The sequence below is a fragment of the Leucopleurus acutus genome, assembly GCF_964270905.1.
Source record: "Leucopleurus acutus genome assembly, chromosome: 17".
NCBI classification, from domain to species: domain Eukaryota; kingdom Metazoa; phylum Chordata; class Mammalia; order Artiodactyla; family Delphinidae; genus Leucopleurus; species Leucopleurus acutus.
This window is the reverse complement of record NC_139159.1, coordinates 65,213,281-65,241,092: the sequence shown is the minus strand read 5'-3', so window position 1 is coordinate 65,241,092 and position 27,812 is coordinate 65,213,281. Positions and strand designations below refer to the sequence as shown.

The 27,812-nt window shown below is 40.1% G+C and overlaps 1 protein-coding gene across 1 annotated transcript in view; it reads left to right on the top strand.

Moving 5' to 3' along the window:
- Positions 1 to 27,812, top strand: part of ENPP2 (ectonucleotide pyrophosphatase/phosphodiesterase 2) — a gene marked incomplete at its 5' end in the record, with an annotated part of 107,555 nt that overhangs the window by 9,091 nt on the left and 70,652 nt on the right. The window contains 1 exon segment of the mRNA XM_082858568.1: positions 22,991 to 23,093. Coding sequence (XP_082714694.1) covers positions 22,991 to 23,093 — 103 coding nt within the window.

The window sequence follows — 27,812 nt, the reverse complement described above, 5'->3', positions numbered from 1 at the left end:
ACTGAGGGCAGAAGGAGATGGATGTCCCAACTCAAGCAAAGAGAGAAAATTCACTCTTCCTCTATCTTTTTGTTCGATTCAAGCCCTCAGTGGGATGGATGGTGCTCACCAGCCTCGTTAAGGGTGATTTTTTAAAAAAATTTATTTAGTTTATTTCCTTTCCTCATTTTTTTGGATGTGTCGGGACTTAGTTGCGGCACATGGGATCTTTGTTGAGGCATATAGGATCTTTCGTTACGGTGCACAGTCTCTTCGTTGTGGTGCACAGGCTTCTCTCTAGTGGTGTGCGGGTTTTCTCTCTCTAGTTGTGGTGGCTTGTAGTTTGCGGCACATGGGCTGTCTCATTGAGGTGTGTGAGCTCAATAGTTGTGGTGGGCAGGCTTAGTTGCCCCGCGGCATGTGGGATCTCAGTTCCCCGACCAGGGATGGAACACGTATCCTCTGCATTGGAAGGTGGATTTTTTGCCACTGGACCACCAGGGAAGTCCCGAGGGTGATCTTCTTTACTCAATCAATTCGAATGCTAGTCGCTTCCAGAAACACCCCGCAGACACCCCCAGAAATGTTTTGGCAGCTATAGGGGCATCACTTAGCCCAAACACATCGACACATAACAATTAACCATCATAGGGTCTTTACAGAGGTAATCAAAGTAGAGTGAGGTCATCAGGGTGGGCCCTAATCCAATAGGACTGGTGTCCTTATAAAAAGGGGAAATTCAACACAGAGACATGGAGGAAAATGATGGGAAGAGACACAGAGAGAAGATGGCCATCTACAAAGCCAAAGAAAAGGGGCCTGGAACAGATCCCTCCCTCACAGCCCTCAGAAGGAACCAACCCTTCTGACACCTTGATTTTGGACATCTAAGCCTCCAGCACTGAGAGTCAGTACATTTCTGTTATTTAAGCCATCCAGTTTGTGATACTTTCTTATGGCTTAATACAGATTTGAATTAATATAGATTTCATGAGAGCATAATCCCCTTAGCATGGCTTCAGCTGGTAACAATACAACATTATTTTGCTCTTTGGTAACCAGAGATTATGGTGTTGTCCCTAGGAATGACAGCTGACGATATATTGCTGTTTCAGTTAGCAAATATTTTCATTACCGTGATCTCCTTTGACCCTGATCAAAGCCTAAGAGATGGGCATTCTTACATCTCTGTAAGAATGCCCATTAGGGATAGGAAACAGAGGCTCAGAGAGACTAAGTGAATTATTCAAAGTTGCAAAGCTTGGAAGAGGTAGACCTGAAACTCAGATATTGGCTTTTGGATACTAAATACCACACTAGTTTAATGAAAACACAATGCTTTTCACCTTCATGGACATGTCAAATGTCATCTTCCTTCTTTAAAATTTGAAAGACACGTTTGTGGCATGCTGAGCCAGATTTTTCGTGTGTTTTTTTTTTCTCCCTAAATCCCCTGAGAATGATTTTATAATCCTACTTGTTGGAAGATCTCTGATTGGCTGAAGGCACCTACTCCATCCACGTCCTCGTTATCAACTATTTATCAGGAATTTAGGCACCGTGTTTATGTGCACAGAATATTTCTTCTCCACACAGAAGCTTTGTTTACTGACAAAATGGGCTTTCTCAGGACACAGTTTGATTACTGACAAATCCAACTGCGAAACTTTGGATGTGTTGGATATAATTGAGTTTTTCCATCATTAATTCTGCTCAGATATTAATTCAACATAGTGACATGAGGGGCGCCAAGCAATTTCCAGGAAGCTGCTTGACTTTAATCAGCAGGAACAAATGCAAGATTATTGCACTTTTTCCTTGGGTGACCTAAGCTTGTTCTTGGCACCCGTGAACGCAGAGCGCTGGTTGTCTCATAGTGTTTCAGTGGCTTCTACCCAGGGGACTTATTAGTTTTGAACCTTAGGGATAATTCCATAAGAATGTAATTCTTTCCCTCCCTGAAAGAACAAAATGTTGCTTGTGTTGGGCTATTCTTGTTATGTGATAAAACCAGTGGTTCCCAAATTGTGGAATCACAGAGATCTGTAGGTAGGGTCGTCAGATTTAGGAAAAAACGGGCAAGGGAACCAAAATACACAACAACAGTAAAACCTCCAGGATGCCCCAGTTTAACTTCAATGGCAAATAAACAAGAAATACTTTTTTAGTATAATGATGTCCCCGATATTGAAAATACTAAAAAAAGTATTGTCTCTGGCAACCCTACCTATAAGGTTATATTGGGGGTAGAGTGTTGATAATTTGTCAATATTTCAAAAGTTATGAAAATTATACATTTACACAAGTAAGACTTCAGAGGTTCCTGAAAATGTTAAATTTCCTTGATTTTGGTTGGGATTTTTTGGACCCAACTTGAAAGCACTGTCATCTCACGCTGAAACCATAATTTTATTACCGTTTTTGATGACTTGTGTTCCAGGGATCATGCAAAGCACATGCATTATCTCATGTAATCCTCAAAATCAGAGGTCGGAGGACTATAGCCTGCAGGCCAGATCCGGTCACTGCCTATCTTGTAAATAAAATTTTGTTGAAACACAGCCACCTCGTTTGTTTCTGTATAGTTTGTGGCTGCTTTCATGCTCCAACAGCAAGTGTGTAGCTGTGATAGGAGATTGTTGTATGGCTCACAAGACCTGAAATACTTATTATTTGGCCCCTTGCAAGCAAAGTTTGCCTACACTTGCTCAAACCCACCCTTTGAAGGAGTTACCTATATTCCCATTTTTAGAATGAAAACATGAAGGCCCACAGTTTAAAAAACTGGGTAAGTTCTCACAGCTCTTAGAGTTCAAACTAAGGTCTGTTGAATTCCAAAACTTCTGACTACAGCTGACCCTAAGGCTGATAGTCAATTACATTTATCCTAAATGGGTTTAATAATGGAGAAACTGATTTCAGATTTCTGATTAAATACTGTCCATCCCAAAGATGAGGCAGAAGGAATGGGGTCGTGGTTAGGCACCCAGGCTCTGGAGCCACAATGCTTAAGCCCCAGCTCTACTGCTTAATTTCTCTGTATCTCAGTTTCCACCCTTGTGAATTGCAGATGATAATAATTCCTATATGTGTGATTGTTACTGGGGTTAAGTGAGACAATGTCTAAAAAAACGGGAAGAGCAAAACCAAAACAAAACAAAACGGGAAGAGCATTTGCCTAGTGGTCCACTAGGCATTTATTATTTTTATCTCAAGTGACTATTTCAAAGCAAGGGTAAAATAAACAGTTTGGAAAAGTTGGGAACATCTGCCATGGTTGATTGACAGAACAGTTCAGGCAGGAAGCTCAGAGAGCACAGCGGCCCCTACTTGTCAGATCACAGCATGGAAAGATGCTTGTCTGGCTTCTTTATACAGGCATATCTCATTTTATTTGCTTCACTGTGCTTCGCAGATACTGTCTTCCGTTTTTCTTTACAGACTAAATGTTTGTAGCAACCCTGCATGGAACAAGTGAACGGGCACCACTTCTCCAGCAGCAATGGCTCACTTTGTGTCTCTGTCACATTTTGGTGATTCTTGCAATAGTCCAGACTTTTGAATTGTTATTATATTTGTTATGTGATCTGTGATCAGTGATCTTTGATGTGACTATTGCAAAAAGATTGCGACTTGCTGATGGCTCAGACAACAGTTAGCATTTTTTAGCAATAATGTATTTTTAAATTAAGTTATGTGCACTGATTTTTAGACACAATGCTATTGCACACTTAACAGACTACAGGATAGTGTAAACATCATTTTTATATGCACCGGGAAACTAAAACATTTGCGTGACTTGCTTTATTGTGGTATTTGATTTATTGCAGTGGTCTGGGACCAAACCCGTAATATCTCTGAGGTGAGCTTGTAAGAGATGTCTTTGTTCTGAGAGTGTCTTTTAGTCCTTGGTTGGCCGTGTTTGCCTTGGGAAGCCGTGCTGTGAGATGTTACAGGATGTCCATCCAGTGCTCACTGGACCTTAAACCCCTTATTACTATTACCTCTGATATTTATAGCCCTAATATCCACCCCCAGTGGCTCCAAATTGACTAAAAATATAGCCAGGCTGCTGGAGAATAACCTTCTTAAATAGCACAAGACAGGCAATTGTCCTCAGAAACACCTCAATCTATAATTTAATCCTTAGGCAAAAACTAGAAAAAAAATCAGTTTTTACCAGTATTCCTCACCCTCCAAAGCATATTTTGTGTATGGAGTCACTATGAATAAAATCTGTATGTAGACCCTGTTAAATATATTAGAATAGCCTTGATCTTTTGAGGAGATTAGGAGATAAACGTTTTTCCCTGAGAGTGATGGAATTGGAAGACTTGAAAAGACTGGAAAAATCTGCAATGTTGTGTATAAACCATTCAAGAGCTAAGTCAATATGTAGTCATTAAAAACATGGCCAAGACTCCTGGAGACTTTGCTTTGCAAAAGTGAAGTGGCACGAGCATGCATGGCCATTATCAGCAGGGTTTTGCAATTTCCTAGCGTGCCTGGGGTGCATGGAAACAGGAGCAAAGCAAGTAGCATTATTTTCCTAGGGTTGGCTTAGCCATCCTCTAGGATCTAGAAAATCCTTGAGAACTCTAGCCTTGGAGGTGGAGGGAGAAGCCTCCAGCAACTCTGCTGCCATTTTACAGAGAATAAAGCTGCAGGACAGTTGCCTCATCCCTTTTCTCCTCTGTCTCAATCCTCCACACTCTGGTTACATTTCCCTTCCTCTCTCTTCACAATCTTCTTCCTTTGTTAATTCATTGAACCAACATTAATTGAATGTCTCTGTGTGCCAGGCACTGTGCCAGACTCTGGGGATAAATGAGAAGAGGCACAGACTTGGTTTCTAATCTCATGGAGTTTACAGTCTAGTGGGAGAGGCACACAGGCCAGAAGTTGTTACCGAGTCTAAGCTCATATGCTCGCCACACAACAGGCCGATAATTGAGAGACGAGTTGCTGGGGCAAGGAAGAATGACTTTATTCAGAAAGCCAGCCGACCAGGAAGATGGTGAGCTCGTGCCCCAAAGAACTGACTTGCCTGAATTGGAATCCAGGCTCCTTTTATACTAAAAGGGGAGGGAGTAAAGTCAAACACTTCCTGGTTCCCATCAGCCTCCAGAGGGGATGTGTTCATTTCTTCCTCCCTGTAGTCATTCACAGGTGGACCTGGTCAGGATGTTTCCTGTGAGCTAAACAAAGGTATTTTAGCTTAATGCTCATTACCTGGAAAGCAGGGTTCCCAGAGATGGGCCATTATCTATAATTTAAGCTTATAGGCAACATCCCTTTAGTGATTAACTTGTGATAGAATACGAAGGTTCTTCTCTATTACAGTTAGAGTAAATATTGTAAGGCGTAAAGATTGGGGAGAAAGAGAATAATGACGTGTGTGTGTGTGTGTGTGTGTGTGTGTGTGTGTGTGTGTGTGTGTATGTGTGTGTGTGTGTGTGTGTGAGGGGTGTGGATGGGGTCAGGAAGGCCTTTCTCTGAGCTGAGAACTGAAGGCTCAGTGAGAGCAGAAAAGTCTAATGAGTTGTTTCCAGACACAGCCAGCTAGTGAACAGTAGCCCTGAAGTTTGAACCTAGGCTTGCCTGACTTTGAGAATTCTCCACTCTTCACTAAATCTTAACCCAGAAAGAATTATACTTGCTCCCAAAATGTGTACATTTAGCTGTGTTGTCCTCCCATGAAGCAACTTGAACGACAGTAAGGAGAGAAATCATTCATCCTTCACCCCATCTGATCATTCACCATGGGTTAGCCACGATGTGTACGCAAGTGCAGAGCACAGCTGTGACCAACGCCAAGGAATGTTGAGGAAAGCATTGTTAGCCCGGACTTGGGGTGATGCGGCCAGAGTCCGCATGCTCTTCAAATGCATCACAATGCCCTCTTTGCTCCAAAGGATCCTGGCCCTCATTAAAATGCAAGGCATGTGCATCCCACTTGCTTATTCCTTTCATTCCTAGACAAACACAAGTCTAATAAAGAGGCAAACAAGTGTGTCCAGGTCATAAGTCCACTTGGGAAGATGGGTATTTTGGGGAGGTTAGACTAATGCTAGCAGGTTGCCATTGCATTGTGAACTCTGAATGTCATTTGGCACTCTGGGGTTCATGGGTAATATTGCCTGCAGTACTAATTACACACTGCATCTCACTGCCAAGGGAGGTTGTGGAGGTCTGAATGGTAGAATTGGCAGCCATATTTCTTGGGTATTTAGAGTTCTGTTTGGGGAATGTGGCTGGTCCAGACGGAGGAAGTTCAACACTTTCTATGCCAGATGTTGTGGAACTTTCAGGAGATGATGGAGAGGCAATCCCTGTCCTCAAGGAACTTTCAGTTTAGTAGGAAGAATTTCTGACAAAACAAACTCAACCCAGGAGGCAAGGTGTGGTGAAAAAATCAGACATTTGAACCATTCAGTCTGGGTTTTCTCCACCATTACCATGTAGTCTTGAGGAAATTATTTAACCTTTCTGAGTCTTGGTTTCTTCATTCATAAAATGGGGTTTTATAACTACTTCATGCCATTGTATAACTACCTTAATAGATGGTGACTAGTAATCACTGTTGCTGTATTTATTACTGTTAGTATCAGAATATGGCAAATTCTGCTCTAACACTGAGTGACTTTGGGCAAACTATTCAAATCTTCGTCTGTAAAATAGGATAATTCTAATGGCCTTATGTGTGTAGTTCAAGAGCTAACTGCATTCTCTCATCACTCTTACCATCCTTTTTTATTCTTTATTTGTAGCTCTTATCACTCGTTGACATATTTGTATAGTTTATGTCTTTTTCCATCCAAAACAATGTAAGCTCCGGCAAGAATCTGGCTTCTTCTGTTAATTGCTGGTGTCGTTTGTGCCTAAATACAATGCCTGGAACATAATATGCTCTCAATAAAATATTTACTGTGTAAATGGACGAGCAAGTGAATGAATGCTAACTCCTAGGTTAAATATTTAGCCAGTTGTCGGCTCCCAGCACACGGGACCTGTCCTTGTGCTTAGTGTCATTACTAGGGGTGGAATATGGTGCGTACCAGGCCAGGACCCAATACAGAAAGATTGCTCCCGGCCCTGTCAGGTGATCTTTGTTCTTAGCACTGGAATCTTATCAACTGTGTTGTAGCTGGGAGAAGCAACCGGGTCATTGTCAATAGTAAGGTCACATGAGACTAATTGTAAAAATAAGAGTTTCAGAATTTTTATCAATTCTCAAGAAGAAGGGGAAACAGCTGCAGAAAGGGAGGAAAGTCTGGGAAAAGGAGAAAATAGCATCTTTAGCAACATGTTTTGTCACATGGGACCATAGGCTATAAGTCTCTGACTGAGACTTACCCAGCTCCAAACCTAGAAGGCATGCAAAGCAGCTGCCTCGGTCAGATGACACGAAGATAGTACACTGGTAAAGGGCCCCAGCCTGGAGTTGGTGCTAAAGTGAGAAACTGTCCTTGACAAATTCTGTTCTGTTTCTGAATTGTTAAAGGCACTAGGAAAAGAAACTCTCAACTGCCCTTCAAGTGTGAGATCAGAGGAATTTCTTTTAAAAATAATAAAACAAAATATAGCCTAGTGGACTATAGCAAGAAATACTTAGAAGCTGGACTCTGGTTAGGCAGACCCGAGTTTGGAAGCTGGATTCTGGTTAGGCAGACCCGAGTTTGAATGAACTTGTGTGAACTTGAGCAAATTACTCAAACTTCTGTGAGCCTCTGTCAAAAAGAGAAACCAATATGTACTTTGCAAGATTGAGAGAATCCAGTGAGTTCATTCCTGTACAATGTCCGGCAATTCTAGGGGCTCAATAGATGGTAGCTGTTATTGTTAACAATGAACACTACGTGGATTATTTTGCTTAATTCTGCAGTAACCCTATGAGAAGGTAAGGGGATTCTTCCCATTTTACATATGAGGAGATGGAGGTCTAGGGAGGTTTTCTAACTTAGTCAAAGCCACACAGCTAGTGAGCATCTGAGTCAGGACTCTAACCAAGCCTGAGAGCCCAGGATTTTCCTAATTAGCAAGTTGTATAACATCTCTCATAAGAGCAACAGAAGCTTAGTGGGACAACGGAAGGTCCAGGACTTCTGCATTCTCTTGCATAATACTCTAGTGGCAAGCTGGGGTTATCGGATTTCAACTTTTCAGTGGCTCTCTGTTTACAAAGGATTGTAAGAGACCTATAAGGCTGCTAGAGGCGATATAAGGTCAGCTTGTCTTATGCCTGTCTTCTAGATCCATCCAGAAGTAGATTGCTTCATATCTTAAGTCCATCAAATGATTTTGTGAAAGGTGTTCCTCCTTTTCTCAGCCCACTCCTGACAGTGTTCCCTTTAATTAGCATAAATTACATTGTGCATGCCATAGGTATTATATATCTATCTATACCTATCTATATCTATATGTATATTTCCTTCAGGAAATGAAATAGTAAGAACAAGGTGTGTATAGGATCCTTAGCTTTCCTTTGGATTTACTCAGGAAAAATAAAACCAAGTTCTGTTTATTTAATTTAATTGAGTAGCTCTTTGCTGGTCATTATATATATAGAGAGAACTCAGCTCCCTAAGAGAGTTGTAAGAAGAGAGAAAAATAATAGATGCGTAGAGTTGGAAATGACCATAAATGTTGTATAGCCAATCTTCCTTTGAATTTAGATACTTTATAAGACCAACCTTTTCTTGAATAGTAACCATGAGTTCCTTTTTTATAAGAGAACTCTGGCAGCACGGCTGGCTAGAAAGTTCATTTTATTATGAGACGAAACATGCTTCTCTGTACCTTCTAGTTTTGCTCAAGGAAGTGCAATGCTCTTCAAATATCTGAGAAAGACAACCACACCCACCTTCTCCCACCATCCATGCAAGGCATCCATGCAAGGCACTCCCACCATCCATGCAAGTGGTCACAGGTTCCTCAGCCATGGGCCATGAGGGGAGCCCATTAGATATCCATTCTCTAAATATTAGTCAGAGTGAGCCTTTTGAAACAGAAATCGGATCATGTCACTGCCTGACTCAGATCTCTCCAGTAGCTTCTCAGCACACCCAAAATGAAACATAGAGGCTCACTGTGACCTGGGTGGTCCTACATAAACCAGCACCTGATCCAGTCTTTGATGTCCTCTGAAATTGCTCCCCCATCTTTCACTCCACTCCAGCCACACGGGCCTTCCTGAACACCCTGAGCTGTCCCTACCTCAGAGCCTTCCCGCCTGCTATTTCTCCCAAGAGACACCTGGTTCTTCCCTCACTCCATCCAGATTTTTGTTCAGAGGTCATCTCTCCAGAGAGACCTTTGTTGCCACCCAATTGAAAATAACTCCTCCCATTACTCTCTGTTCTCTGCTCTGCTCTGTTTTCCTTATCATTTATTAATTACCTGACATTATTATATTTCTCGCCCACTAGAATGTGAGATCCATGAGGCAGAAGTTTCGTTTTGTTCACTTTGCATTTCCAGTGCTAGATACATACAAAGTGCTCAATAAAAGTTTGTTGAATAAATGAACAAATAGATGAATGAATTAATAAATGGATTGGGTAATAGGGACTGCTCATCATCTTGGTCCTGCCTCTCTCAGTGCTGTCTGGTTCTGTAGTGACCTAAAATAAGTGGTCACTTAAATGAGATATCCAGAAGTGAAAACAGTCCAGACGGAGTCCATGCAGTGCCAGGCTCAGCTGAACTTTTCTCTCCTGGATCTGAGCGGTAATTGTCTATTAGAGGAGCCTAAGATAAAATGAGGTCATTTAGAGTTGTGGTCAAGCATAGGCTCCTATAGAACTTGCAGGTAACAAAAATTCCCAGCTTTCTTTTATAAGGATTGTTTTCAGTTCTGGTCTCTCCTAGTGTGAAGTTTTATAACTGAATTTTGTATTCTAGTTCAAGAATCTTACCCCAGACAGATTGATCTGGCTCTCTCTCTATTTCTTCTAAAATCTTTTGACTTCAACCTGTCAAGATATTTTTGAATTTCGATTCAGTCCATGGTACGTAGTACGTGGCACCTAGCTGTTGCTGGAATACTGTGTTCAAGAACATACCCTGTATCCATGATTCAGGAATCAAGAAGCTACCATCTCTGTCACCCCCGCAGATGTCTCCTAGGGCATAGGAAGCTGGAGAATGGACACTGAAATAATGTTTCAGAAAACCTTCCACTTCCACAATCTTATTTTCACAGAGAAGCAGCTGAAAGGGGCTGGAAGAGAGATCCTGTCTTCATTCTGCTGTCCCAATCTCATGTACATAAAGACAATCTCAGCAGCATAACTGGCAGAGTCTATAAACTGTATCTATAACTCATCCTACAAAAAGCCTGCAAGACAGGAGGGCTCCCTGGAAGTGGGGTGGAGTAGAGATTGAAGGAGCCAGTTCTCAGTCTCTTCCACACATAACCCTTGCATACCTCTACAATGGAACTCATCAGAGTGTGTTTAACAGACAGTTGACTTCCATTTCTTCCGATGAAAACATGCTTTTTACCTCAATATCCCTGATACTATGTGGTACTTGGCACAGAGTAAGCTTTTACTAAGCATTAGCTTCTATTATAGGGAATGCTTACTAAATCTGTGTTGAATCCACACTATATGAATTTGTAAAACTCTCACACTCCAAAATGTAGAGCCATTGTCTGACAATGACCTGCATGCTCTCTGATCCCTTAGGAACTTTGAAATGACACGGTTATGATGCCCATGGCTCTGATCACTTCCTCATTGCCAACTGATTCTTTTTTTGGGGTCAGTCTAGAATAGAAGTTAATCTGTGGCTTCTGATATGTTCTGAAATAGGAAACATTATCAAGTATCAAGGCTTATCAGACACTTATCAGATTCTCTGCTTTTAATAGAATCATGTTTCTTCTAGAAAATAGTTGAAATTCCCATTCCTTTTAGATCTTGCTAGTTTTGTAATTTTCATTGGGAAATCATGGAGAAAAGAGGGCTCCCCCACTTAATATGTACTTGAACTTGGGCAAGTTGCCCAAGTTGAGCTTGTTGACAGTGATAATAATCTGAAGGGCTTTATGAGGTTAAATAAGGCAATATATAAAAATATCTCTAGTTATGTTGCTGGGCAAAATGCAGGCACTTACTAAATACTAGCACTTAGGGGGTGTCTGATCCATGCCAGGTATGGTACCACTCATGCATATTTGCTTTTCCCTTTTCCTTCACCCAGTCCTGAGCTGTCCTGATATCCCAACCAGAGCTACTTTAGCTCTGTGACCTTGCCTACGAGCAGCATTTCAGTTTTATTGATTGCAAAGTGGGAAGACTGAGTAAGCCTTAATTCTTCTAACTCATAGCCCTTTTTTTTTTTAAAGAAATGTTCTTTAAATGTTAAGACACATTTTTTTAAATGAGGTATAATCAACATATCACATTATAGTCATTTCAGGTGTATAACAGTGATTCGATATTTGTATATATTGAGAAATAATCACCATAGTAACTCTAGTTGAGATCCATCACCACACAGTCACAAAACATTTTTTTCATAATGAAAACTTTTACGATCTACTCTCTTAGCAACTTTCAAACCTGCAATGCAATATTATTAACTACGGTCACCAGCTGTATGTTACATCCCCATGACTTATTTATTTTATAACAGGAAGCTTGTACCTTTTAACCCCCCTTCACCCATTTTGCCCTCCCCAACCCCCTGCCTCTGGAAACCATCAGTCTTTCTCTGTATCTTTGAGCTCTTTTTTTTTTAGGCTCCTCCTATAAGTGAGAACATACAGTATATGTCTTTCTCTGTCCGACTTTATTTCACTTAGCATAATGCCCTCAAGGACCATCCATGTTGTTCCAAGTCATTGTTCTTAAATCCCCACAACCGTCCCACAGACTCTGGTTACTGTTTGTTGCCATTAAATTCAAGCCCCTTGAGATCTGTAGGTGAAATGACAGGGCTACAATGCCCTAGGTTTTCTTCTTAGGCTACTTTATTTGAAAGTAAAATGAAGCAGGAAACTGATGAAGCAGAATGGCAGAGACCCTGAAGTGCTCTAAAGGAGTCCCAGGAAATCCTCCTATTTTTAGGGAAGTAGAGGGTTTCATCACACATCGGGGCTAGTTAAAATAGGTCCACACCACAACTCAAAATGCTTCAGTTTTCCTGTTAATTATCAGGTTTGGAGGGTAACTGAGGTGACTCTGGAGACAGCTTTGAAGGCACTGACCCAAGCTGCAGATCAGGATTAATATTCCTTTTCTGTGGGTCCAGGTGCTTTGGAATTTGCTTCACTGTGAGAATAATCTCACTAGCTCTCTTTTATTTTAGCAGCAATTTCTGAGATATAATTTATAAACCATAAAATCCATCCTTTTAAACTGAACATTTTGGTGGTTTTTAAATACACTCACAGAGATATGCAAACACCACCATAATGTAATTTTAGAACATTTTCAACACTCCAAAACAAAACTTCATACCCGAAAGCGGTCACTTCCACATCGCCTGACAACCACTAATCTACTTTCTTTCTCTATGGATTTGCCTACTGTAGGTAGTTCATATAAATGGAATCATACAGTATGTGGCCTCTGTGTCTGGCTTTTTTCACTTAGCATGATGTTTCCAAGGTCCATCCATGTTTTAGCATGTATCAGGACTTCATTCTTTTTCATAGCTGAATAACATTTAATTGTATAGATATACCAAATTTTGTTTCTCCACTCATCAGTTGAGAATTCTGCTATGGACATTTGTGTACAAGGTTATGTGTGGACTATGTTTTCAATTCTCCTGGATATATACCTAGGAGTGGAATTACTGGGTCATACGGTAACACTATGTTTAACATAGAGTTTAACACTTTGAGGACCTGCCAAATTGTTTTCCAAAGCTGCTGCACCACTTTATAATCCTATCAATAATATATGAGGTTCCAATTTTTCCACATCCTTCCTAATACTTATTCTTTTCTGTCTTTTTAATTTTAGCCATCCTGGTGGGTGTGAAGTAGTATATATTTCATTGTAGTTTTGATTTGCATTTCCCAAATGACTAATGATATTGAGCATCTTTTCATGTCCTTATTGTCCATTTATATATCTTCTTTCTAGAAATGTCTATTCTAATCCTCTGAACATTTAAAAAATTGGGCTATGTGTCTTTTTATTGCTGAGTTGTAAGAATTTTTTCTATATTCTGGATACTAGACCCCTGTCGGATATATAATTTGCAATTTTTCCCCCATTCTGTGGACCATCTTTTCACTTTCTTGCCATCTTGACAATAATGTTTTTCAATCCATGAACATGATTGTCTTCCCATTTATTTAGGTCTTCTATAATATATTTCAACTATGCTGTCTGGTTTTCAGAATACAAGTCTCACACTTGCTTTGTTAAATTGATTACTAAGTATTTTAGACTTCTTGATACTATTATAAATACAACTGCTTTCTCAATTTCATTTTAGATTGCCCATTGCTAGTGTACAAAAATACAATTGATTTTTAACATTTAGCTTGTATCATGCCATCTTCCTGAATTCATTTATTAGTTCTATTTTTTTTTTTTTTTTTTTTTGGTACGCGGGCCTCTCACTGTTGTGGCCTCTCCCGTTGCGGAGCACAGGCTCCGGACGCGCAGGCCCAGCGCCATGGCTCACGGGCCCAGCCGCTCCGCGGCATGTGGGAACCTCCTGGACCAGGGCACGAACCTGCGTCCCCTGCATCGGCAGGCAGACTCCCAACCACTGTGCCACCAGGGAAGCCCAGTTCTAATATTTTTTAAAAAGATTCATTAGGATTGTCTATGTACAAGTTTATGTCATTTGTGAATAGAGATAGTTTTATTTGTTCCTTTCCAAGTTAAATGCCTTTTGTTTGTTTTTCTTGCCTAGTTGCTTTGGCTGGAAGTGCAGTGTTGAATAGAACTAGTGAGAGAAGACATCCTTGTCTTGCTCCTGATCTTAGGGGGAAAGAATTCAGTCTTTCACTGTTAAGTGTGATGTTAGCTGTGAGTTTTTCGAAGAAATCTTTTATCAGGCAGAAGAAGTTTGTTTCTATTCCTACTTTGCTGAATGTCACTAATTGTTGTTTGATTTCAAGGGGAATCACAGAAATGGCAGTTTTGCTTCCTCCCTGAGAGGGTACCATTGTACTCTAAGCATGTGATGATGCCATTCCATTAGCAAGTATAAACTTCCTTTTAGGTTTGAGTTCAACAACTTTCTTGAGTTGAAGCTCAAATTCTCGGGACTTTCCAATTCAAATAGAAGGTCTTTATTATTGTAGTTAAAACCTGCACCTTGAAAGCTGTCCCCAGAGTCACTGCACCCTTTTCCAAATAAGTGCTGCCCATTTTCTCTTGAGGTTAGAGAGAATGTGAAAAAAAAAGTTGTTTATAACATGTCTAACTTAAACCTACATGTAATCTCTCCATAAGTAAAGGGAATTCTCCAAGAACCTTTGTCACTACTAAGCACCTATTATGTGCCCAGCCTTTTGCTACCTACTGAGAATGAAACGGAGCAGGGCCCTACGGTCTGTTCCCCCCATATCCTCAGCCTGCCTTTTGTCTGTGGAAAGATTTTAGCCAAAGAATAAGTTTAATCAGAGAGGTGAGAAATTGCAGAAACAAAGGAAAACAGTCAAAGGAGACCAAATAATAATAGTTTAGTCATTAAGCATAGTCAAGGACCTTTAATTCCTTCTCAAGGGCTATAGATAATATTCTGAGCCATATCCTGTGAGCTGTCTTATAGATACTGAAACCCCCACCAGGTGGAAGAAGTTAACTCCAGGATGACCATTATGACATGACTATAGCAATGACATGAGCTGCCACCATTCTGAGGATTGGCCTCAAAGAAACGGAAACAAACTGACCCTGGAACTGAAGATTAACTATGCCTAAAACCATCAAGATGAGGCTGGTCAGACCACCAGTGACCAATTTCAAGATGACTGTCAGAGCTGACTGTGCTGTTTCTGCATGTAGCCCCTTCCCTCTGTCTATAAAAGCTCTTGCCCCCTGATTGTCGGGGAGTAGGGGGGAGTCAGCCTTTGGACCGGCATCTGCCCTCCCCCACCCCCTGGGTGCCGGCATCCAAAATAAAGCAAACTTTCCTTTCCACCAGCCTTGCCTCTTTATTGGCTTTTGAGCAGAGAGCAGCCGGACCCCACTTTCAGTTACATGAACATAATAGTAGATGATGAAGTCTTTATCCTCCTGGATTTAATAATGGCTAATATTTGTATGCTTCCTGTGTTCAAGTACTGACCTACCTGCTTAACATGCATTATATCATTTGGTCTTCATATCAACCCTGTGTGATGAGAACTATTATTATTTTTATTAAAAGAAATCTGAGTTTTAGAGAAGTTAAGCTTAAAAGTGGCAGACCTAGGTTGGATGGACTCCAGAATCCAGACTCTTGTTTCTTTCCCCTGCTCTCTGGGGATTTATATTCTTATTGCTGAGACAGGAAATACTTAAATAAAACAGGCAATACTAAAGAACAAGAGATACATGTTTTGGGTAGAATCTATAGGTTCTTGAGGATAGCACAGTGGGTATTGCAGTTGTGAGGAGGGTTCTTGTTAAGATGCTGAGCCTTGGGGAAAGGAATGGATTGACTAAGATTTGTATGAGCACAATGGAAAGAGGAGCAGGGCTGAGAAGTAGCATAAGGAGAAGTGTGGAAATTAGCTTGGACTTCTGGGGGGGGAAGAGTCTGACTAAAGTGAGAGTTTCTGTCATTTATCAATGGAAGATCTGGTTTGGGGGTAATTTGGGTCATATTTTGGTGTGTGTGTAGGTATATGAATACTACAACAAAGGGTAGGGTTTAGAAAAGTATTTAAGTAATGGAATTAACTTACTTATTGATTGTTTTTGTTTGTTTTTACAAACTGTACTCCTTGAATTTCCACATTTCTGAGAAAGTGCCAGAGAGAGAAGGGAGGTGGCTGCTTAGATGGGATCCTGGCTTCCCACTCGCACTAGAGCAGCTCCAAATTTAGATGTTGGTATTCATTTTGAGATTTTATTTGAAAATAAGGTTTTAATGCTTAAAAAAGTGTTTCAAACCACTGAGTTAGCCCAATAATCCTGCTTTACAGATGAATAAATATGGGCTTAAAGGGACACAGCTAGTTAGTAAGAGAGCAAGAATTCAAGTTCAATTCAAGTTCCAATTTAAACTTCTTGATGCCAAGTGCTTCATTAGACAAACATTTATTGTCTGTTTATTATATCCCAGGAAAGATTCAAAGCTCTGTGGAGTGCAAGGATGACTGGTCCCTGCATTTGAAGGACCACAAGGGATAGAGATGCCTAAAAAGAGATTATAGACAGTATGGGAGGCCCATTGCTCTGCCCGGGAAGGGAAAAATCAGGGGGTGCTCCACAGAGGAGTGACACCTGACCTGAATCTTCACGATTATGTTGGAGTTTGCCAGGGAGAGTAGGTGGAGAAGAGCATTCTAGGCTAAAACAACAAGGTATATTAAAGAACGAAGATGTAGGAAAGCACAGCTTAATCAGGGAATAGCAAATAGTCCTCAAATTAAGAAAACTTACCCTTTATTTAGCATTCTCCTGTGTCAGGCATTGTGCTAGGCAATTTACATGGATTATTTCATGTAATGTTCTTAAGAATCCTATGAGCTGGATACAGATGAGAAAACTGAGTCTTAAGGTGGAGAAGTAATTCACCTAAGGGTCATGTAAGGTCTCACAGTTAAACAGTGGTAGAGCTGGGATATGAATCCGGGGAGCTTAATTTTGGATTTAGAGTCCTGTGCACCTTGCTAAGCAGTTTGGATTTCATCCTCTAGGTCAGTGGTCCTCAAATTTGCAGCAGAATCACCAGATGGGCTTGTTAAAACATAGATTCTGGGCTCTACCCCTGAGTTTCTTAGGTAAGACCCAAGGATTTGCATTTCTCACAAGTTTCCAGGTGATTCTGACCCTCCTGGGGATCACACTTTGAGAACTGCTGTGATAGGAAGCTACTGGAAGGTTTTCCGCTTGCGGGGAAATCATCAGATTTGCCTGTATTTTATGCAGGGCTCTCTGGGTAAGGAATGGAAATGAATTACAAGTTGGATAAGAGAGACCTCAGTGAAATGGTGTTTGGAGGGGGAAGAGAAGGCACACAGGAAGAATAGTTATGAGATGAACTTCTAATGTGTGTCCAGAAGAATGAAGATGAAGAGATAAATCTAAAAGTAATCACACAGAAAGATAATTTAGGTATTAATGGCACTCAGCAGGCTCTGATAAAGGATAGTAATAATTGTAATTAATAATGAGACTCTGCAGACATGGTTTCTGATTAGAAACAAGAGATGAAAGGATTGTAGAACAAAAAGTGGTTTTAAGGTTTCCATGAAAAGACATTGGAGAGCAGAGTGGCTGTTGAGGTAGCTGTGTTTTGAACGGGTCGAGTTGAGGCCCTTGCGTGGCCTCATAGAGAGACATCACACTATAGTGGGAAGAGGACCAAACTGGCTTAGGAGGCATGGTTTCTAGAAACTCAGTCACTCATTCTACCATTTTGAGATGTCACCTACCTCCATCTCTTTATCTACAAGTGGTGTTGGCAACAGCTTCTCAGCCTGCTTATGGGAGACTAGAGGGTAAAGGCTGAACGTTTTCAACCTTGTGTTGATACTTTTAGCAAAACAATTTTCTCTAGTCACATACCCACCGATTCGTGCTCAGATGTTACACAATCCACATGGCAAAGTAGACTCAAACGTCTCTCATTCACCTGGACTTTTACATGCACGTTTCAGAGTAGCCCCCTCCCCCCAAAAAAAAGACTTAAATTGAGTTTGAGATTTAAAATGTTTTATTATAACCTAGGGTTAGGAACAAAGCTGAGTTATTTCCTGGGGGGTAATTCTTCTTAACCTCAATTATGAATAAATGCATTTTCAAGTTTTCAAGTCTACTATAACTTTACTTTAAATCCACTGCCTTAGAAGATTTTAAGACTACTGACACGTTTTAAAGCTATTAGCGAGATCCCTTATGTTAACTATTTAATTCTAGAGTGTTAGCAAATGGATACATGTCTCTAAGTCTTTCTTATAATTCCATTAAAATTTAAGAAGTGACTTTGCTGGTCATCACGATCATTGCATATTCATTCACTCAGGAGTCATCACATTTAACACCTGCCTGCCCCTCAACCTCCATACCCAATGCATGAACAAGTCCTTTTCCTATAACTCTCCCAGTTTTCTGCCTCTCCACCAACACCATAATTTTCTTGGTGCAAAATATCACTCAGTGTCTTTTGTCTGGATTACTGCTGTCATTTCCAAACTAATCTACTGTATCCATTTGACTCCTTCCAATTCATAACCACACTGTACAGAGATTAATGCTTCATATCTAATTAAGCTTCCACCGACTTAATCCCTTTAAAGGCTTTCCAAAGCTTTTAGGATAAAGACTATACCACCCTACAAGACTGATGAGGCCCCACATGGACTGACCTCTACTAACCTCTCCAGTCTTGTTTCACTCCAGGCTCCCTTTTATCTCCCTGAACTAGTCAAACGGGCTGTCTTCTCTTCTAGTGGATGCCTGGTGTCTCCAGGCTACAACTTTTGCGGCTCCTGTTCGCTCCACCTAGAATCCTTTTCTCCTCTCTTATCTAGTTACTCCCCTCTATCCCTCAAATCACGGCTCATCTGACACTTTTCAGAGTCTTCCGTGACCATCAAACCTGAATTACACGTTCTCATAGCATCATAGACTTCTTTACATCTATGCTTGCCCCAGCTGCAATTTTACATTTATTTCTGTGTCTATTTGATTGATATGCAGCCAGGGGACTATGTTTGGTTTGGCTCCTCGTATAGAACTAGTGCCCAGAAGAGTGCTTGGTACACAGTAGGAGCTAATGAACATTTGTGCAATGAATGCATATTCTTAGAGTGTGTTCCAGTTGCAGGGGCTCATGCTTAGATACCATTGGGAGTAAATGTAATGCATAGAAGTGTATGATATAAGTTGATGTCATTGAAAGAGGTGACAGTGTTGATTTCAGCTTTCAATTGTGTAATAAGTAATAACACAAGTACTGTTTTCATTTGAATAGGCGTATGCTATTTCTCCACTGGAGAAACCCCCGGGACCATAGATTACCCATAAAACTTTGCCTCTGTGGTTTAAACTCTTAAGTGGTGTCTACTTTATACATACAGGCAGTCCTGGGTTGTGGGAGCGATTGAGCCTGCTTGTTTTTCTATTAGCTGTCATGAGTTTTTGCTCCATTTAGATTGGTAAATCCCTTTTGCAGAGACTGTTGTCCGGTTTTTACTCTGAATTTTCTAATAGTCCTCAACCACAGCAGAATTGAAAAACAAGACTTAAAGAGTTTTAAAATAGGATAGGAAGGATACACATGGGTGCGGTTTTCTTACTTTCCTGGTGTGTGTGCTGTAGTGACTGCTAAGTGGTACCCCTGAAAATCAGGTGGTCAGTGACTGTCTAACACCATAGTCTTAGAAGTATCCTGGGACTAGAATTAAGTCGTCAGGTCACCATGATTGCAGTTAATTTTGCACCATGAGAAGCTGGACAGTGATAAAGTTTGAATCCGTTCATGAATGCTTCATAATTACTGCAGGAGGCAAGAATGACATCCCTCAATTACAGATCTTTCAAATCTCACTGTTAACCTCAAGCCCTCTTACCGTAATCAGGGCTTGGGAACAAGGATTCACAGAAGCATTTCATGAAAAGATGGACTGTGCATTTGTATAAATGCAACTACTGTATTGCAATTAAGCAATACACACACTGCTGCTTCGTACCACCAGCAAAGTAAATAAAATACTATTCTGCTGCTTACAGTTTGGAGATGATCCCCATGGAGGAAGAGCCACGGTTTGTCATTGAGATTGAAACTTTAATGTCCAATTAGTAGTGAATGCTATTAATGGTATATTAAAATTACATTATGAATTAGATCAAGCAAGTCAACCTTCAGGGCAGATATTAACTGATTCAGAGTAATTTATTCTAATGCCCCGCTATTCTTACATGATTTGTATCAGAATGTGGTCCTTACATCGCTTGCATCAGAATAGCCTATTGTGTCAGTTCTTGTCTGGCTCCTAAACCCCCTTTCTTCTCCCCACCTCCTGGAGCTAATGAATCAGAATCTTGGGGGTTAGACGATAAGCATCAACATTTTAAACGAGTTCCCAGGGTCATTCTTATGCCCAATAAAACTTGAGACCCACAGAATGATTTTTAGGGCCTGAGACTTGTCACATTTGTTTGGGTTCTCTTCTGCCAGGGGGCAGTGTTCTCTGAAATATGGCTGGATTAATAAACCAAGCTGAAAGCTAATTTTAGTCTTTCTCATACACTTTCTTGTTTACTGACCCCAACCATGGTTGACCTGATACCAAAAATCTTAAATACCAGAGCAGGTGAACTTTCTTGATTCGGTTTTGTTATAGAAGGCTTTAGACTATATTTCAATCATTTTAGTTGAGTTTCTGGACGTGCGGTATCAGGCTTTTTGGGTTTCTCAATTTTAGATAATGAGGGGTAATTTTATTTTGTGTTTGATTTGATGCCCAAGATAGGGACTTTGGTCATGCTACTGACAGTTAATTTATAATGATGTCTTTTAGTAAAATCCTGTGTAACTGCGTTAGATGGGGTGTGTGTGTGCGTGTGCGTGTGAATGTGTTCCATGCACACAATGACCTGGTAGAAGATAAAGTTCTTTGGCAGATGGTTAACAGAAATAATGGCTGAGTTCAATCCTCTTAGATAATTGGTAACAAGTGCTGTACAGAAGCCAATTCTGGATCACCCTGGCTATTACACTTCAGACTTTCCCCCCCCCTGCACAGCTACTCTGCATGTCAAAAAAAATTAATGGATAATGTTCAGCTTCTGAGTCTAATTTTTTTTTCAAGGGGAGCCTTCACTGTCCTCATGCTGGATTTCTACCATCAAATGTCAGACAGATTCTAAATCTGCTGGACTCCGGTGAGGGCTGGGGAAATTGGCGAGGGCAGGGGAGCACCTTTGGAACACTGTGCCATCGAGTGCAGTCACAGGACTGCCTTGCAATTTTCCTTTTAGCTTTAGAGTTGTCCTCTGTACAAGCAAGCCTGCATCTTGAAATTGAACATAAAGAGTAAAAAAAATCTTACGTGGGGTTAACATCTTTCATAAGCCTTGCTAAATGCAGGACCCCAAATCATTTCAGTATGGTACAGACTAAAGCAAGAGACTTCCATAGGAAAATTCATAAGCCTGCCATCTCTGCAAGACTGCGAAATGAAAAGGACGTTAGAAAGGCAGCTAAAAGTTTGGCACTGTGTTTTTTTCTTTTGCTCAATTAGCTGTTACTAAATTCTAGAATATCTAATGAAACCCAGGACTAATGTGCAATCCACCATAAACAAGTTCTGGCTTTTGTGCTATCAGGTTTTATTTGAGCTGAGCCACTGCTTCCTCAGTAATTTGTTGCATGGTAAGCGCCGTATTTGTTTACATACACACATATGCTATGTGTAAGAACCATGGTCACCGGGTCCGGCCAGAGAAAATCCAAAGATAAGCTTTCCTCCCTCATTTGAATCCTAAAAGTGTACAGTATTTAAAGACCTCTCAGCTTTTGAGGCCTTGATTTCTTTTAGGAGTCTCCTGATTGCCAACTAGGTTAGTAAAGAGACTTTAATGCTCACGATAGCATCAAAGGGCACAGTGTTTGGTGGCTAGATGATAATTTATCTGGGAAAAACCTAGGGAAGCAATTCTTTAAAGCTAAATTCTTGCTGCCATTGAGATTTCCTTCCTCAATTCAATCATTAATAAAGCTTTCCCATCCCACCCCTGCTGCTCCCACACCCCTCCAAACACACAAAAACAAAAGCAAAAAAAACCAAAAAAACCCCAAACCCAAGCTGACAGTTTTTTCGGGAGGAAGAGGCAGAGAGACGTGAAGTTATATTGTCCCTCCTCACCGGGCAGAAGAACTGTGTTGCTTAGTTTGACATTCCCAGTATTTTGATAAAAGTTACTTCTCTAAACTCTAACAACAACATGGGGAAACATAATGCTATCTCTTGTGTTTAGTTACAATCGTGGGAGATTTCATCGTGAGAAATATTTGAGGAGTCGGGAGTAGCCGAGAATGTGGCAAAAGGGACAGGGTCGTTTAAACTGCCAGAAAAATAAATAAATAGGCAAGACAGAGAAAGTTATTAGGTTTATAAATTATAAAACTTTCCTTTAAAAAAAAATAAAGTCGTGGGGTTGACTACATTGAATAACTACATTGTAAACCTTAAAAGCTTAGAGCGGGTAGAAACCCTTTTATGGCTCTGTTTCATTTTTATCGGATAAAATGCATTTGGTTTCTTTTTTTAAAACCATGTTTTTAGGAGGGAAGAAAAATGAACATGCAGTGTTATTGGCTACAGCGACATAAGAAACCCTTATGTTACCAGAGGAAACCACATGAAAGTATCTGTGTGTCAGGGGAGGGACAGATAGGGGGTGGAGAGAAGGAGAGGGATATTTCAAGCTTCTTATGCTCAGAGCTGCGATTTGTGAACAAACTGTGATGAAATCAAGCTGTGGACAAATCAGAGGAGCCTGTCAACCTCCCAGGTGGGATTACTTGTAGTTAATAGACTGGACTCAGCCCCAAAAAGCAGTGCATTCAGTGTAGGCAAACAGAACACACTGCAAAAGGCTTTCCAAGAACCCTCTGCCATGGCCAGGAGAAACTCCTGTCAGCTGTATCAGGTAGGAGAATGACAGAATGCCACGGGAAAGCCTTGGTTTTCAGAGCTGCTTCCTGATTTTGAATTTTCTTTTTGTTTCTAAAATGAGGACAGCACTGTATGGTGCCTTTGGGAAGCTGTGAGATTGGGTGGTGATGTTGAAGGCATTTGCATTTTGCCTTCCTGGAATTTGATTTAGGCTTCTCTGGCTGCATTGACAATTTGAGCTCTTTATTCCCTTAGGTAATATCCCTGTTCACTTTTGCTGTTGGGGTCAATATCTGCTTAGGATTCACAGCAAATCGAATTAAGAGGGCAGAAGGATGGGATGAAGGCCCTCCTACAGGTAAGTGTAGCAACTATTCCCATTTTCAATCTTTAAAAAATTTTATACATTGGGTCATCAATGTCAGCTCATTAAGAAATTCATCTTTAAACTGATCTTGCAGTGTAACTACTTTAGTCCTAGATGTCTCTGGAATAAAAGCAGCTCTGTGTATAATTCAGATAGGATAATGTGGTTTAATGAGAGAACATTTATGATCCCTTCATGCTAGATCACTGGCTATTTAAATCTCTGTCCTCTGAAATTTCTAAATGTTAAGATAATATTAAAGCTCTTGTGAACTGACAAGGCTGAAACAGAAGTGGTGAGAACAGGTGCTGGCTTAATATTAAAGATACATGAATTTGATTGATTGTCATGTGGTATGAGATGTAGTATTTGCTTCCAGAAAGTTCTGACCTAGAGAAAAATAGGAATGGAAGTAAAAAAGGCAGGGAACTCTCTTTGTGAAACTTCAGGGCTATGAGATTAAGATTTACCTAGAACAGGAAAAATATAAAAGAGAGGAGGTGCCTAGAGGAGCTTACAAGATTGAGTTGCACTCATTGACTTTTCTTTTGGACTGAGGAGGGGTAAGTTTTAATAGTGTACCTTGACTTAACTAATAGAGCTGAAGTGAAAGAGTTTTCTTTTACAATACACTGTGCCATAAGCAGTGTGGGAATTCTTATGAAGGAGCTCCTTGTGCAGATGGAGAAGCTTAACTGACCAGGTCTTAAGTAATGAGTTGGTTAATTTCCTGGAAATTGGAGCTGCCGATGGTTTTATGAATAAAAATTACTTATGAAGTAATGGGTACTCTATGGGACAATCTTTTCTTGACTGTTCCTGACATCTCAGCAGGTTCGTCTGCCTTCCTGTGCATTTTGTGTTTCTCTGCACTGTATTTCTTGACCTGACTCATAAGAGACTCTCACCTGTCTCTGTTTAGCCAGCATGAGCACTTATTAGCCAAGTTGTGATCCATACATTGGTGGAATACTGAGTCTTCCTTACATCAAGCAAGTAACTTTTGAGTAAGGGTGAAAAAATTATATTAGAAGTAGTTTAGTGAGTCCAAGTGGGGTGTGCTTGGGGTGAAAAGTGAGAAAATAGATCATAAAAAATTGCACCCCTGGGCTTCCCTGGTGGCGCAGTGGTTGAGAGTCCGCCTGCCGATGCAGGGGACACGGGTTCGTGCCCCGCTCCGGGAAGATCGCACATGCCGCGGAGCGGCTGGGCCCGTGAGCCATGGCCGCTGAGCCTGCGCGTCCGGAGCCTGTGCTCCGCAGCGGGAGAGGCCACAACAGTGAGAGGCCCGCGTACCGCAAAAAAAAAAAAAAAAAAAAAAAAAAAAATTGCACCCCCAGGGAGCCAAATGGACAGAATGAGTTGTCTTCTGTTGGGGAAGGGGAGGAAAGTAGATCACTAGGCTGGAGAATTCTGTTTTGATTGATAGCAAATGCTCTCTTCAAAGACTTCTTTTTCTTGTTCCAGACAAGCATAACTCCCATTCACACTGACTGTAACTGTTCAGGCTGGAAGGGGGGAATTGGATCCTTAGTTTGGTCACGTGGGCAAGCTAACATCTTGAGAGCCCATTGCTGGTTCTTTCCAATGGACCCTAAAGGAACTTTTTTCCTGTATTGTATTAATATATTACTTTGGCTAAAACTGATATTAAAAGTGATTTCCCTGATGAACGTTGTAAAATCACGTCGCCCATTATTTTCAAAGTTGACTTCTTTGGAAAATGGTCATGAAAGTCCTGGACTGGCACCCCAGATCTGTATCACTTGCTGGGCCGTCTTGGGGAAGTCACTTATGAATTCTGCTTCCTTAGTTGTACGACAAGGCACAGGCCTAGATGATTTTTAATTTTCATTCTGGATTTGAAATTAAAAAAGCCCATGATTCTGTCCACTCTGTTTCATTGCCTTTTGAATGTGTGTGCTCTCTTCAGGAGAACTTGAAAAATGTAGACCAGATTTACTAATCCTTGAATATATTTTGTGTATAATAAATTATTTCCATATATTATTAAGAATAACTATAAGAACTAATGAATCAATGCTACTTCTGGAAAAATAATATAATCTAAATTATCATCTATAAATTGAAGTGATCTTAAACATACTACAAAATATTTGCTTCTTGAATTATTTAATTAAATCATTGATTATTTTCAGTCTTTATGGTATCTTCTAAAAAAATTTATTAGTGAAAATTCTATGGCTAAGAAGTATTAGTCTTGGGACACAATGCCATTTAAGTCTGAGTTTTGGGATTTTGGTGTACCTGACACTTTTTATTTTAAATTTTCTGTTGATATAGCTTACCGGCTGTCTAGGCACTGTGGATGATTTCTCCTGAATAAAGACCAAGATGTACTTTGGAAACTGAGTGAGAGCATAGTGCAGAGAATTTAAGCATTTTCATCTTTTTAAATGTTATATGTGCCTGAAATGACACATATAGTTGGTTATTCTGTCAGCAAAGCCTACACATCGGAAAACACTGGGTGAACGATTACTTATGTATTAGAACAAGGTACTAGGAGGAAAGGCTGCTACGCTTATTTTCAACAATGCTTTCATGTTCCAGAGAAATCCTGGGAAGCTAGATGCTTCGAGATCTTTCCACCAAATAGAAGGAACATAAAGGGTATTGACATACGGCCAGCTTCAGACTGACCGGAGCAAGACCTCTCATTCACAAGCGTTCAGTTTTTTGTTGAGCAAATGTAGGTCCTCAGAATCCTCAACTGTAGCTGAGAATGTTCTATATTCATGCACACCCTTGCTGCCGTACTACAGACTGAGGTGTTAAGTTTCAAGGCTGTGGCAGTGCAAACTGTTATAATTAATTAACCAGCACACTTGTTAGCTGGATTTTTTGTTAGGATGTTGGGATCTATTGGAAATCATGGTAGAATAGGATTTCCTCTACCAGATCATAGAAGATCTATAGATTTATTAGAAGATATGAAATGAGCAGAGGTAATTATAATTCTGTTGGGTAAATGTAACGGGCCATCAGGTAAATGAGATGGCTGGAATAACTTTTCAAAGAGAATGTAAAGAATATGTGCAATTCAGTTTGACATCCTTGTTGCATACATCTGATGTAGCCAGCTTGATTTACCTTTAAAATTGCAAGCGAATTTATGTGTATACAAGTGTGTGCACACTCATGTAATGTGCATATATGTGTATGTTTGTGTTGTGGTGGTGGAGTCTATTTCACTGAAGTTGGTGATATGTACTCTTCCAGTCTCCAGGTGGAAATGGGATATCCTCTGAGAGAAGCAAGTTAATACTTGAAAGACAAAGGGAAATTTATAAGCTTGTGAATAACTGGCTAATACGGACTGGAAAGCTCAGTCCTCATTCTACAATGAAAAGTCACTTAAATGATAGGGTGGCAGCATGTAGGAACTGCAAAGCTGACAGATATATCAGTCATTACTCTGCAAGGAAAATTAAGGGGACTATCACGTCATGGGATTTTATGTTAAATCTAGTGTAGAAATCAGAGGGAGTTTAAGTCAATGGAATGAAATAATTTGAATTAGAATTTAAGGAGGGCATGGATTTTTCAGTTCATTTTTAATTGGTGCTTTGGTGCAGTGGTTTTTCATTTATCTTAAAAATGATACGGAATCTTCTATCTTGTTGCATTAACCAGAAATCTCCATCTTCAATAGAGTTCAAATAGAATATATCTTCCAAGATCATGTCTTAAAAAGAACATCTAAAATTCAGAGCTTATGTACATAATTTGAAAAATCCTTTGTTAATGAAAATGGCATTGTAGTTATAGCCAGATGATCTGAAATTGCAGCTAGGCCTTTGCTAACTCAAGTTAGGCCTAGAGCTCTGCTCTTCCAACCAGGAAAATGGGGGTAATGTTGCCTCTTTATCCGAAAAGATTTTTTAAAACAAAATGCCATGCTAAGACTGATGAGAATATAAAGTGTTAAGTATATGATGATACACTTAATTTACCTCCAATTTTGTTTGAAGGTCAGTGTCTAAATTTTTACCCTATCAAGTTGACAATACCTGCTATATAAAATGATGTTTCATTGTTTGGTAGCAGATTTGTAGATCGTTCAGACTTACACTACTGACTACTCTCATAAATGCTATTTGAGTGGTTTATAAGTGAAATTAAAGTCTTAAATTTCATTCAAGTCATCTAGAAATCTGTTTTCTTGTAGTTTATTGAAAGTACAGGTGTTTGAAAACTTCCCAGGTGGACCTATTTATTAAAAAAATTGTCTATGAAATCTGGTTCAGAAGCTGTGAAGAGGAGAGAATAGTGATGCCTAAGTAATAGGTATTTATAGAAAGTGATGTATTTAGGAAGCAGAGATACAGACATGTAGGCCGGTATGTAAGTGCTGCTTTCTAAGGGATGAGGTCAAAATGTATGGACACCAGGGCGGGGAAGGAGTAGGCGGGATGAACTGGGAGATTGGGATTGACCTATATACACTACTACATAGAAAATAGATAACTAATGAGAACCTACTGTATAGCACAGGGAACTCTACTCACTGCTCTGTGGTGACTTAAATGGGAAGGAAATACAAAAAGGAGGGGATATATGTATAATATAGTTGGTTCACTTTGCTGTATGGCAGAAACTAACACAACATTGTAAAGCAACTATAAAAATAAAAATTAAATTAAATTAAATTTAAAAAAATAAAATAAAAATTAAAAAAAAAGAAAA